The sequence below is a fragment of the Rhinoraja longicauda genome, chromosome 15 (genome assembly GCF_053455715.1).
Source record: "Rhinoraja longicauda isolate Sanriku21f chromosome 15, sRhiLon1.1, whole genome shotgun sequence".
In the NCBI taxonomy this organism is placed as follows: domain Eukaryota; kingdom Metazoa; phylum Chordata; class Chondrichthyes; order Rajiformes; family Arhynchobatidae; genus Rhinoraja; species Rhinoraja longicauda.
In genome coordinates, this window is record NC_135967.1 from 38,871,364 (window position 1) to 38,885,561 (window position 14,198).

At 45.6% G+C, this 14,198-nt stretch overlaps 1 protein-coding gene across 3 annotated transcripts; it reads left to right on the plus strand.

Annotated features, from left to right (window-relative positions):
• The first annotated feature begins 1,592 nt into the window (after positions 1–1,592).
• amer1 (APC membrane recruitment protein 1) lies at positions 1,593–13,078 on the plus strand. 3 transcript variants are annotated; one of them, XM_078412528.1, is made up of 3 exons: positions 1,593–1,677; positions 6,403–6,494; positions 8,830–13,078. In XM_078412528.1, the coding sequence occupies exon 3, from the start codon at positions 8,924–8,926 to the stop codon at positions 12,305–12,307; it is 3,384 nt and encodes a 1,127-aa protein (XP_078268654.1). In that variant the 5' UTR covers positions 1,593–1,677; positions 6,403–6,494; positions 8,830–8,923; the 3' UTR covers positions 12,308–13,078. The 3 variants fall into 3 exon arrangements, with proteins under 3 accessions (XP_078268654.1, XP_078268656.1, XP_078268655.1); XM_078412529.1 differs by lacking the exon at positions 1,593–1,677 and adding an exon at positions 1,865–1,953; XM_078412530.1 differs by lacking the exon at positions 6,403–6,494 and having other exon boundaries at positions 1,655–1,677.
• The last annotated feature ends 1,120 nt before the right edge of the window (positions 13,079–14,198 follow it).

Consider the following 14,198-nt stretch of genomic DNA (forward strand, 5'->3'; position numbering starts at 1 on the left):
AGGTGACGGAAATGTTGGAGGATGATTTGTTGGATACGCTGGCTGGTGGGGTGGAAGGTGAGAAAGAGGGGGATTCTGCCAGAGGAGGTAGTTGAGGCTGGGACTATCCCATCGTTTAAGATCGTTTAACATAGGAGATTAGTGGGCAAAATTAGAGCACATGGTATTGGAGGTAGGGTACTGACATGGATAGAAAATTGGTTGACAAACAGAAAGCAAAGAGTGGGGATAAATGGGACCCTTTCAGAATGGCAGGCAGTAACTAGTGGGGTACCGCAAGGCTCGGTGCTGGGACCGCAGCTATTTACAATATACATTAATGACTTGGATGAAGGGATTAAAAGTACCATTAGCAAATTTGCAGTTGATACAAAGCTGGGTGGTAGTGTGAACTGTGAGGAAGATGCTATGAGATTGCAGGGTGACTTGGACAGGTTGTGTGTGGGCGGATGCATGGCAGATGCAGTTTAATGTGGATAAGTGCGAGGTTATCCACTTTGGTGGTAAGAATAGGAAGGCAGAGTATTATCTGAATGGTGTCAAGTTAGGAAAAGGGAACGTACAACGGGATCTGGGTGTCCGAGTGCATCAGTCACTGAAAGGAAGCATGCAGGTGCAGCAGGCAGTGAAGAAAGCCAATGGAATGTTGGCCTTCATAACAAGAGGAGTTGAGTATAGGAGCAAAGAGGTCCTTCTGCAGTTGTACAGGGCCCTAGTGAGACCGCACCTGGAGTACTGTGTGCAGTTTTGGTCTCCAAATTTGAGGAAGGATATTCTTGCTATTGAGGGCGTGCAGCGTAGGTTTACTAGGTTAATTCCCGGAATGGTGGGACTGTCATATGTTGAAAGACTGGAGTGACTAGGCTTGTATACACTGGAATTTAGAAGGATGAGAGGTGATCTTATCGAAACGTATAAGATTATTAAGGGGTTGGACACGTTAGAGGCAGGAAACATGTTCCCAATCGATTTATTCACAAAATGCTGGAGTAACTCAGCAGGTCGGGCAGCATCTCGGGAGAGAAGGAATGGGTGACGTTTCGGGTCGAGACCCTTCTTCGGACATGTTCCCAATGTTGGGGGAGTCCAGAACAAGGGGCCACAGTTTAAGAATAAGGGGTAGGCCATTTAGAACTGAGATGAGGAAAAAAATTTCAGTCAGAGAGTTGTGAATCTGTGGAATTCTCTGCCTCAGAAGGCAGCGGAGGCCAATTCTCTGAATGCATTCAAGAGAGAGCTGGATAGAGCTCTTAAGGATAGCGGAGTCAGGGGGTATGGGGAGAAGGCAGGAACGGGGTACTGAGTGAGAATGATCAGCCATGATCACATTGAATGGCGGTGCGTACAGGCTCGAAGGGCCCGAATGGCCTCCTCCTCCTGCACCTATTGTCTATGAAAGAGTTGGACAGGTACATGGATAGGACAGGTTTGGAGGGATGTGGACCAAAGTGTAGCTGCCTGGGACATTGTTGGGAGGAAGGGCCCGTCTGTCTCCACACTGTGACTGTGACTCTCTAAGTTGCTGCTCCCTGCGTGCACGGAAGGCCCGCCCACCGCGTCCTGATGGAGGCGTCGTCAGGGCCTGGGCCTGGCGGAGGCCGGGCTGGCTGGCGGGCGGGCGGCAGTGACCGGGCCTGTGCTGTGCTGTGCTGTGTGTCGGGGAGGAGGCGGCGGCGGGTGAGTGCCGGGGGGGGGGGGGGGGGGTGGGTGAGGGTGGTGGTGTCGGCGGGGCGGGGCTGAGGGAGAAGGAAAGAGAAAGGGAAAGAAAGAGGAAAGAGGAGGGAGAAGAAGGGAAAAGAAAGGGGAAGGAGAAAGGGAGGAGGAGGAGAAGGAGAAAGGGAGGAGGGGAAGGAGAAAGGGAGGAGGAGGAGGAGAAGGGGAAGGAGCTGGGTCAGGCCCAGTGCCGGGCAGTGAGGAGGCCGGCGCCGGCCGTGGCCGTGGCTCTCTCTGCAGGTGAGTCTCCAGCAGCAGGCTGCTTCACTCACTCACTCACTCACTCACTCACTCACTCACTCACTCACTCACTCACTCACTCACTCACTCACTCACTCACTCACTCACTCACTCACTCACCCCTTCCCTCCATCACCACTCACTCACTCACCCCTTCACTCACTCACTCACTCACTCACCCACCCCTTCCCTCCTTCACCACTCACTCACACCTCACTCCGTCCCTCACTCACCTCACTCACCTCACTCACTCACTCACTCACTCACTCACTCACTCACTCACTCACTCACTCACTCACTCACTCACTCACTCACCCCTTCCCTCCCTCACTCATTCACTCCCTAATTCACCCCCTCCCTCCATCACCCCACACTTACCTCACCCCCTCCCTCACTCACCTCCTCCTCCCTCCCTCACCTCCTCCCTCCCTCACCTCCTCCCTCACTCACCACTCACTCACTCACTCACTCACCCCCTCCCTCACTCACCTCCTCCCTCTCTCACCCACTCCCTCCCTCACTCACCCCCTCCCTTACTCACTCATTCCCTCCCTCACTCACTCATTCCACCCTCACTCACTCACCCCCTCCATTACTCACTCACTCGCTCACTCACTCACCCCTCCCTTCCTCACTCACTCACTCACCTCACCCCCTCCCTCACTCACCTCCCTCACTCACCCCCTCCCTCCATCACCACTCACTCACTCACTCACCCCCTCCCTCACTCACGCACCCCCTCACTCACTCACTCACTCATCCCCCCCACTCACTCACCCACCCAGCCACTCGCTCACTCACTCACTCACTCACTCACCCCCCCTCACTCACTCACTTACCCCCTCACTCACTCACCCACCCAGCCACTCGCTTGCTCGCTCACTCACTCACCCCCTCACTCACCCCCTCACTTACTCACCCACTCATTCACCCCCCACTCACTCACTCACTCACCCCCGCACTCACCCACCCAGCCACTCGCTTGCTCGCTCACTCACTCACCCCGTCACTCACTCACTCACCCACTCATTCACCCCCCACTCACTCACTGAAACCGGGCTGTGAACACTGCGCAGCCACTCCTTAAGGTTTCCCCAGTGTCAGCAACAGGCAGACTCCCTCACTCGGCCCTCTGCCCCGACAATTCTGTGCAACCGTGACACTAGTCTAAAACCTCTCACCAACTACTCACCAGAGTAGGTGAAACAAGGACTAGAAGACAGAGGTTTAAGGTGAAGGAGAAAAGATTTAATAGGAATCTGAAGGGTAGCTTTTTTCACACAAAGGGTGATGGGTGTATGGAACAGGCTGCCAGAGGAGGTAGTTGATGCAGGGACTATCCCAACATTTAAGATACAGTTAGGCAGGTACATGGATAGGACAGGTTTGGACGGATATGGACCAAGTACAGGCAGGTGTGACTAATGTAGCTGGGACATTGTTGGCCGATGTGGGCAAGTTGGGCCGAAGGGCCTGTTTCCACACTGGATCACTCTATGACTCTATTGTACATGGGGTGGCTGGAGGGAGGATGCTTGGCCCACAGTGAGCTGTTTGCTGTTTTGGTGCCGGCGTGCCAAGAATAAAAGCACAGTGACACTATTGCTGGACCTTGGTGAGGGGCCAAGCATTGTTTAAAGTGTCTGGAATCTGAGGGTAAGTTCACAAATCTCCTGGTTACTAATAACCTAGCTGCATACTGCTTCAGAGTTACACCAGGGTTGTTAAAAAAAGTTTTTTTCCCGAAAAAAAATCACTTTATTAATTTGTTCATTTGACCTGTTTGTTAATGTCCATTTTTATTTAACCTGTAATATGTTCAGTTTAATGAACTATGTATAAGCTGTTGAATATAGTAGTGTAGTACAGAATTGCCTGATGATTTAATGAAACTTCATTGTCACATGTACCCAAGTACAGTGAAATGCTTTGTTTTGCATGCAACCTGGTAAAATCATATATCAGACCTCACTTGGCAGTCCACAAGTGTTGCCACATTTTGATGGCAACAAAGGAGGACAGAGTGTGGTGAATCTGTGGAATTATTTGCCACAGAAGGCTGTGGGGACCAAGTCAGTGGATATTTTTAAGGCAGAGATAGATAGGTTCTTGATTAGGACAGGTGTCAGAGGTTGTGGGGAGAAGGCAGGAGAATGGGGTTAGGAGGGAGAGATAGGTCAGCCATGATTGAATGGCGGAGTAGACTTGATGGGCCGAATGGCCTAATTCTACTCCTATTCCTTATGACCTTACGACAGAAGAATTTAAATTAGGGCTGTATTTTCAATTTTCCATTTGTTGGCATAGATTAATATCTATCCGGGATGACATCATGCAATAGATTTGAGTGGAAACTTGTGATTTTAAGCATCTGGTCAGTTAATTCTCTCTTCACTTTTTCTGAAATTTAATTTGTAAAAAATAAGTTACTTGTAATAGATTGCCAGTTGGTCAAAAATGGATCTTTTGAATTGTGATTGGAATTTTGGTATTCATTGGTAAATCATGTTGTCCAATTAAAACAAACATAAAATATCACTAATCAACTGTTTCAAAGTTGGGTGATACTAATTTCTATCTTGACATGGGTTAAAGCAATATATCAATCCATTATTTATAGCATTGAAATAGAAATAGTAAGTAAGTGTAAATAGTTTAGATGTTAAAGGAATTGTGATAATGATTGCTTTAAAATGGTGGGAAATAGGAGGGATGGGTTGGGTGGTGAATAGAAGGGGGTGAGCTGGTTGGGGTTGGGTCTGTTTCTATACCCAAGACTGTGAAATCTAGTTCATTTTGTCCAGAGCTGTGTAATTATGCTATCTTGGTTATACACTTCACATAGCAGATATAGGTTTAAGGTGAGGGGAGCGAAGGTTTTAATAGGAACCTGAGGGTAACTTTTTTACACAATGGGTGGTGAGTGTGTGGAATGAACTGTCGGAGGAGGTAGTTGAGGCAAGTAGTATCGCGACGCTTAAGAAACAGTTAGACAGGTACATGGATAGGACAGGTTTGGAGGGATATAGGCCAAACGTGGGTAGGTGGGACTAGTGTAGATGGGACATCTGTGGTTGGTGTGGGCAAGTTGGGCCAGAGGGCCTGTTTCCATGCTGTATGACTCTGAGGTAAAGGACATTAAGATCCTTTCCATAACCTTTCTATATTTAAAAATAAATGTATTTGTCATTATACACCCAGCCCCTGTCTGCCTGCTTCTGGAGATATTGATTTAGTTGAAATACATTAATTGATCTCGTGGTCTAAACAATTTTGTCGGGTTCAGATGTTTAATGGTCATCGATTTGCTTATTTCGTTTGATACATCTGCATGAATATGGCTGGCAAAGAGGGCACAGAGACTACAGGTTTTTGATTGATGTATATGTGACTGACAGTATTGCTGGCACAACAATTCTGCCATCGTTGCAAATTCCAATGTATTAACTGGTGTGCTATGTTGGTATGTATCATTGGCCAATAATTCAAGGTTCTTTGAGAGAACTTTTTAAGATTACGGTGCCCAATGCAAACTTCTGCTTTGAAATTATCAATTTTGGTGAAGCAATCAAATACCTGGAAATAAGGAAATTGTGACAAATCTTGAATGATGTGGTGTGGGAATGAAAATGTTGCTTCTGTTTAGTTTAGAGATACAGCGTGGAAAGGGGCCCTTCGGCCCACTGAGTCCGTGCTGTCCAGTGATCGCCCGTACACTAGTTCCATGTTCTTCCAGTTTTGCATCCTACACACTGAGAGCGATTTAACAAAGCCAATTACCCCATGTTAACGTAATATTGGAAGAGTGTAGGAAGGAACTTCAGATGCTGGTTTACACTGACGATAGACACAAAATGCTGGAGTAACTCAGCAGGATAGGCAGCATCTTTGGGGAGAAAGAATGGGTTGGCTCGCCATGAAACGTCACCCATTCCTTCTCTCCATAGATGCTGCCTGTCCAAATGAGTTACTCCAGCATTTAATGTTGGAAGAAGTTTGGGGAGCGGGTGATTGCAGTGGTAGACAGAGCATATTTTCTTTTACAGTGCTGCATGACTTTATTGTTAGTAATGCAGTGTGAGCTAAATTTGCAAGATTTAAAAATATTCTCAAATCAATCAAAGAAATCTCTGAAAATATTAACAAGATTTCTTTAGGCCTTGTGTTGCAAGACTGATTGAAAGATGTAGCATGGAAACAGGCTCCTTGGCACATGGAGTCCACAAAGACCACCGATTACCTGTTCACACTAGTCATAAATTATCCCACTTTCGCATCCATTCCCATGTTCATAAGTCATAGGAGCGGAATTGGGCTGTTCGACCCAGTAAATCTACTTCGTCATTCAATCATGGCTGATCTATCTTTCCCTCTCAACTCCATTCTTCTCTGCATAACCTTTGGCGTCCTTACTGATTAACAATCTGTCAATCTCTGTTTTAAAAATAGCCAATGATGTCCTCACAACCCCCGATGGCAATGAATTCCACAGATTCACCACCCTCTGACTAAAGAAATTCCTCCTCATCTCCTTTCTGAAGGTATGTCCTTTTTTTGAGGCTATGCCCTCTGGTCCTAGACTGCATCCACTCTATCCAGGCCGTTCACTATTTGGTAAGTTTCAATGAGTTTCACTATGCACTCGGGGCAATTTACAGAGGCTAATTAACCTGCAAACCCACACATCTTTGGGATGTGGAGGAAACCAGAGGAAACTCATGCAGTCACAGGGAGAATGTGCAATCTCCACACAGAGCACCCACAGTCAGGATCGAACCTGGGTCTCAGCCCAGAGCAAGATAGACCACTCGACCCTAAAAACTGTAGTATGTCATGGCGCCATTTTAGTAGGCAGAAACTTGCAGAAACATTTTAAAAGAAAACTAACAAAAATCTGTGAATCGATAGATGAGATATATTCTGCATTTTAATGGTATCATCACACATACTGTTCCCCCAAACACTGATTACACTGCGAGAGGCATAACGGACAGCGGGTTTTGCCTACTAAAATGGCTCCTTTGCGTACTACACTTCAGTATAGGTGATTTGGATGGAGTGGTCTATCTTTCTCCGCTCTATTACCTTTGGTCTCAGCCCTATGAGGCAGCAGCTCTACCAGCTGCACCACTCTGCTGCCCTTTATACAATTTAAAAAATGCTACTTGACCCACTCAGTCCCTCTAGCACGTTATGTTTTCAGAAGGCAGTGGAGGCCAATTCTTTGAATGCATTCAAGAGAGAGCTAGTAGATAGAGCTCTTAAGGATAGCGGAGGCAGGGGGTATGGGGAGAAGCCAGGAATGGGGTACTGATTGAGAATGACCAGCCATGAATGGTGGTGTTGGCTTGAAGGGCCGAATGGCCTCCTCCTGCACCTATTGTCTATTGTCTATGTATCTGGTGGCCATTGGAAAGAAGCCACGTATCTTGTTCTGCATCTGTTGGCTGCTCTTTAAACAAAAACTGAAATGACCAGGGAAGGTAATGTTCAGCACTTTTATATGGGTTTATGCTGTGTGTAGGCAACGGACCATCTTTCTGCCATTACTTAAACTTTGCAACAGGGCAGCACGGTGGCGCGGCGGTAGAGTTGCTGCCTTACAGCGCTTGCAGCACCGGAGGGAGACCCGGGTTCGATCCCGACAACGGGTGCTATCTGCACGGAGTTTGTACGTTCTCCCCGTGACTTGCGTGGGTTTTCACCGAGATCTTCGGTTTCCTCCCACACTCCAAAGAGGTATAGGTATGTAGGTAAATTGGCTTAGTATAAATGTAAATTGTCCCTAGTGTATGTAGGATTGTGTTAATGTGCTGGGATCGCTGGTCGGTGCAGACTCGGTGGGCTGAAGGGCCTGTTTCCGTGCCGTATTTCTAAACTAAACTAAGGCCTCGGGACACGTAACAATAAATTAAACTGAACTAAAACTGATGGAGATAAAAAGCCCCAGAAAATGTTGGTAAAAATTGCAGGTTCGCATTGCTGGCTGTTACTGGGTTGCAAAATTCCAACTGGAAGCAAAGACAAGCAGTGAGTTTGATTGAAAACGAAATGCTGAATGATTCTGTTGCCATCCAAGCTAGAGCCCAGCCAATTGCACCTTTCTGTGAGTCTCTGCACTGAAGTTCATTGCATGACGTGAAATTGCTGGATTGTGGCATTGGTGTGAATTAATCTTGCTGCAATAATTTAGGTCTGGTAATTCATCTTCGAGGCACCCTTATAATGTTGTGATTTATGGTCCCAATGTTTCCCACAACCTCGTAGCTCTGGCAAAGGAAACAATGAAACTGTGGAGAATTGCACTTTTAGGTTGAGACACATAGGATCGGAGTCTTTGTAAATGTATTTTCCTCTCTCTCCTGTTTTACCTTTGTGTGCTTACAAGTGGCTTTTGTGTACGATTATCAATTTTCAGCCATTGAAAGTCTGCATTTTAGCAACACCCGATGTCCAGAATTTCATGGGTTTAGAAATTTTCCGAAGGTCTTTCTCACTTGATGCATTTATATTTCTCACTTGATGCATTTATATTTCTCACTTGATGCATCTTTGTAAACAGCTCAGTCCAGTCAGTGCCACAAGTTGCTTGTAAGCCTGCTGGAAGATTTTTTTTAAATGAGTTGATTTGCATTTAAACCGTCATTATCTTTCCTTTGTGTTTTCTGTTGGCTGGTAATCTTCTATTAAATTATTGTATTTCAATACCCCAATGAAGAGAATTGCAGCTTGGGACAAATTTGCTCAATAATTTGACCACACTAAAGTTGCCTGTAGAAGTTAAATTATGTTTGCAGCCAATAATAGTCAGAAAGATAATAACGTAAAGTTTTGCCACCTTTGCTTGGAATCTGATTTTCTCATTTTATTTTGCAGGATAATGATGGTTGAGCAGGTAGACGCCAGACTTTGCGGTGCTGATGTGGGTCGATGTGCAATTGATCCAATTTTCAGCTGATTGCACCTGTGTATGGACACGGTTGCCATGGAAACCGGCAGCAGTGCGGAGACAGCCGGAACAAAGGCTTTGTCTCCTGGCCATGGGGAAGTTGCCAGAGGGATCCAGACCCGGGGAGCAGCTGTTCTCACACCGTACGACTGTGCTGATGCCACTGACACCGAGCAGTCTTCCGGGAAGCTGAGGAAAACGGCATTTAAGCTGTTTGGAGGAAGGAAGGGCATTTGCACACTACCGAGCTTTTTCACTGTTAAGAACAAAGGACAAGTCAAGGGATTCTCCAAAAAGGGAGTCGCTAAAAGCAAAACTCTCAATGGCATAAGTGAGGTGGCTCTGGACGTTAACCAAAAAGAAGGGCTCGCTACCGCGTGGAGTGGATGCAATGATTCGTCCAGCTGGAGCTCTGTGGCCTCGAGAACCTTGCGCGGCTCAAAAAGTGAGCACTGTGCACTTGATAACCACGTCCACTGCGATTTCCGCAAAAGTGAATCCCTAGAGTCGGAGAACCCCGAATGCTTTGCTCCCAAACGAAGCGCTGACAAGCCCCTGGCTGAGCGGAGGTCAAAGAGGGGCCTGAGGGGTCTCTTTAATAGCATCAGGCGTCACAGAAAGAACAAAGCTGTTGATTCGGCTAAAGGAGATCCACAGGGCAGTAACCATGCTGCTGCCGCTGGTGTTTTACAACATTCGGAACAAACGACGGCACACCGGGGAGTGGGGGTCGAATATAAAAAGGGTTTGGTGGAGCTGAACCTCAAGCCTTCATGTAAAATGAACTGTACAGGAACGGGTGACTCTGCGGATAAAGCTGAAACCCCAAACAGTACGCGTCCTTCCTCTGAATCATGTGCTTTCAAAGTCGATAAACCCTCCAGAAATAAGAGGAGTGAGTTTGAGACATCGGGTACAGAGGTAAGGAAAATCAATGTAGGCGAAAGTAAGGCATTAAATAGGAAGCCTGGTGGTGCTATTTCTAATCTGAACTCCAGCTTTGGTAGCATGCCTGATATTGTCAAACCAACTTGCATAGATCGTGACCCACCATCTGTGCATTCTTTTGATCAGGCCAGCTTGATTTTTGGTGATGTGACTTCACTGAAGAGCTTTGATTCCCTGACGGGCTGCGGGGATATTATTGCCGACCACGACGACGATAGTATTGCTGAAAGCACGGTGTCGGGAGAGAGGAGTAGAACAGCGGGGAAGCGGAGCTCTTGTTTGGTCACTTATCAGGGCGGCGGGGAGGAGATGGCAACTCCAGATGAGGTGGAGGATGAGTATCTTAAAGTGCTGTGGGAGAAGGCGACGGGGACGGGTGCCGTGTTTGACAGCAGCCAGAATATAGCGGAGGATGGCGGTGAGTGCTTGCGGTCGCCCAGTGACGCAGAGCATTCGGCCCTGCATATTAACTTGTCGGATCCTTGTTTGCTGCGTGGTATCACCGACAGTGCAATCAACAGCAGTGAACTGGTGACGCCACAGAGCGACCATCAGGAATCGGCGCCGAACAGTGATGAAGGTTATTACGACTCCACCACCCCAGGGCATGATGAGGAAGGAGGAGACAGTATCAGCGAAAGCAAAAATAACCGACTTCCAAGGGACAGCTACAGTGGCGACGCCTTGTACGAACTCTTTGAGCAGAATGATAGTCTTATAAACTCCCCTCCGAGTGATGAACATTCTTTGGAAACAAAGCCACCTTCTTTGGGTGCCTCACTTACGTCCATTTTAAGTTTTTCTTTACCGGTGGATACAAATGTTCCTTGTATTCCAAGCAAGCAAAGCATCGTGATTCCTTCAGACCAAGAGAAATTTAATTTTATTCAGGAAGATGAAATCAAAGTAGCTCACCTACAGCAGCAACTAACATGTTGGGAGTCGAATGAGAAAATGATGTTCGTAAAAGACCCATCCATTAGAGAAATGGAAACATTCTCGGGTGATCTACTTGAGACTGGATTTAGTAAAATGGGCACAGATGCTGTTGGCTTCATTGCCAAAAATCAGCAAACTGCTGTAAACACAGAACCAATTATTTCAAGTAACGTGACCAAAAATGGGAAGATGAAAGTTGAGTACCTGTCTGAGGCAGCTGATGGGCGGAACTGGGCAAAACTCCAAAGAGTCTGTCCAAAGGAAAATGATAATAAATACCTGATCTGTAAGCGGAACATGTGTGAGAACTACAGCATATCAAAACTTCACAATATATCGGGAGCAGGCTCTACACAAGAATACAGCAATGAAAACTGTGGTAAGTGGGGTCAAGAAGTGAAAAATTGTGAGGATCAAAATATGAAGAAAATAGTCCAGAACAATGGAATGGTTGATGGTTTAAGTGAAAGTTCCTCCGACTATCGAGGGATGGGAATGGCTGAAGAGAACTTTGAACAAGCTATCAACTACTCACAGGCTTTAGTTGAATTCACAGCCAACAGAAAACTTTATCCCAATCTTTCTGAAAGCCTTGAGAATTCGGACTCGGGTTCTCCGCTCACAGAGGATATCCATGCTCTGCCAGCTATGGTAACGTTTGACGTCGTTGATGTTGAGAACGAGGAAGAATGCGACCAGCAGAGTGAAATGGTGACGGACGAAGAGATCTCTGCATCTTACGAGGCCTTTGATAACAGTTACTTGGAGAAAGATCCCTATCACCACTGCGATGACAGAATGTTTCAGAGCTGTGCCCAGAATTCTTCGCTTGGCATTTGTTGGGGAGCTGCCAGTCTTCCGAGGCACGGTAGCCTTTACAAACTGAATCCTTCGTTGCCTTCTCCGTTATCACTTAGCAAAAGGAGCAGGTCCCTTGACACCGACAGCTTGGAATCTGAACTCACTGATTTGTATCTGTCAAAGGTCACGCCAACATCAAAGAGCACCCCGCAGTCTCCCGATGTTCCTCCCCATGAATGGGATGGCAGGAAAGGACCCGCTTGTCACTGGCTTGGCAAAAGAACTGGTCCGCTGGCTTCCTCGGAAACCCCAGAGGTTGTACGTGACTTGCGACGGTCGGGACAGCAGCTGGTCCAATACAGGGAGGAACCCGTGTCTTTGGAGAAGAGAAACGCAGCATTTAATTCTTTCTGCCCCTCAGTGTCAGACTTGGATAAGCTGCACTCTCATCAGACCGGAGATTTGAGTTTACTGTGTAAATCTAATTCAGTTAAACAGACAGCTCAACACCAGTCTACTAGTAAAAGGAATCTGGAACCTGTCATTAAGAGTAAAATGCCTCACAATTCAAGAAAATTGGTCAGGCCCTCTCACCTTCCATTGGAAAATGACGATTGTGTGTTGCAGACTGGTCCTTTTAGTTCTTCAAGGGAAAATACTAATGGCAAAGGGGCATGTGTTTCCTTAAATGAAAAGGAGGGAAGAGGATTTCTGTAAAATCGCATCCTTGGCCCACTATTCCGCTTCTGAATGTGAACTTGCTGGTAAAGGATGTGGGTCTATAGAAATTCCCTTTCACTGAAACAAGACAAAGTCTGAGACACAGTCTGGATCCCACGGTTCACTTTACAGCTGACAATAATATAATGTTTAAAGGAAAAAAAGTGTCCTTGCTATTTAACTTCCTGGAATAAAAAACACTACACATGGGATGTGTAATTTTTTTAACGTACTGTGTGGCAGGGAACCATGACGAGAAAGAGTTATGCTGCCTGTTTTTCTTTTTTGTTATATTACCAATTTGTAAATTCAGCTATGTTTTGTATTCACCAAAGGCTTTGAATATTAACTTTTCAAAAAAAAAAAAATGTCTTAGTGAATTGTAGCATTTTGTTTAGAATGTGAATTGCATGATTTTATTTTAAATTCATGCGGTAAAATGGTTTATAGTAAGTGCATTTCTGTTACTTAGGTGTAAAATGCTGCTGAAATAATGCTGAAATATGACGTGGCTTTTACTGCTGAAAATTAACCAAACATGACTTACAGATTTGAAATTCAAACTTTTTCTACTCCCTTTAATTTTTTAACAGTTTAACTGCAAAAACTTCTGTGCATTTTTTAGGCATGGTTTTGCATAAACAAGCTAAACTGAGCATTGTAATTTTTTAGCACAGGTTGAATTCTCAATCCATCTGGGTAAAATATTAGATAGACACAAAAAGCTGGAGTAACTCAGCGGGACAGGCAGCATCTCTGGAGAGAAGGAATGGGTGGCGTTGTCTGACCCGAAACGTCACCCATTCCTTCTCTCCAGAGATGCTGCCTGTCCTGCTGATTTACTCCATCTCTTTGTGTCTATCTTTGGTTTAAACCTGCATCTGCAGTCCCGTCCTACACACTGGGCAAAATATAAATCTGGATTTCAGAACCTAATAGAATGGGATATGATAGCACTACTGTTTATCTTTGCATTTGAGAGTCGGAACTACAAGCATGCTTTTCTCATGATATTCTTTATATTGACCAAATAATTCAAATAGAAGAGTCAAATGATACATCAGTCTGTTGGAAGTATATCTCTGTTTTTGACTGTAAACATCTGTGTATGCCAAGAGCTATAGGTTTGTTTAACTGTTGCTGATTGTGCTAAATAGATACTTGGCAAAGATACACTGCATTTAACTTGCATGGTTAAGTGCAGCACAGAAACAGGCCCTTCGGATCACAATGTATGTGCCGAACATATATTTGAATCCTAAAATACTTTTGAGTAAAGGAGACCATTCAGACCATTGAATCCATGGCAGCTATTAAATTGCTATCTGGTTTAATTCAGTTCAGTTTATTTTATTGTCACGTGTACCGAGGTACAGTGAAAAGCTTTTGTTCCGTGCTAACCAGTGAGCAGAAAGACAAAACATGATTACAATTGAGCTATTTACAGTGTATAGATACATGATAAGGGAATAATGTTTAGTGCAAGGTAAAGCCAGTAAAGTCCGATCAAGGATAGTCTGAAGGTCACCAATGAGGTAGATAGTAGTTCAGCACTGCTCTCTGGTTGTGGTAGGATGATTCAGTTGCCTGATAACAGCTGAGAAAAAACTCTGAATCTGGAGGTATACATTTTCACATTTGTCTACCTTTAACCAGAGGGGAAAAGAGGGAGTGGCCAGAGTGTAACTCATCCTTGATTATGCTGCTGGCCTTGCCGAGGAAGCGTGAGGTATAAATGGAGTCAATAGAAGGGAGGTTGATTTTGTGTGGTGGTTTGGGCTGCGTCCACAATTCGCTGCAATCTCTTACGGTCGTGGATGGAGCTGTTCCCAAACCAAGCTGTTCACTGTACCTCGGTACATGTGACAATAATCTAAACTGAACTGAA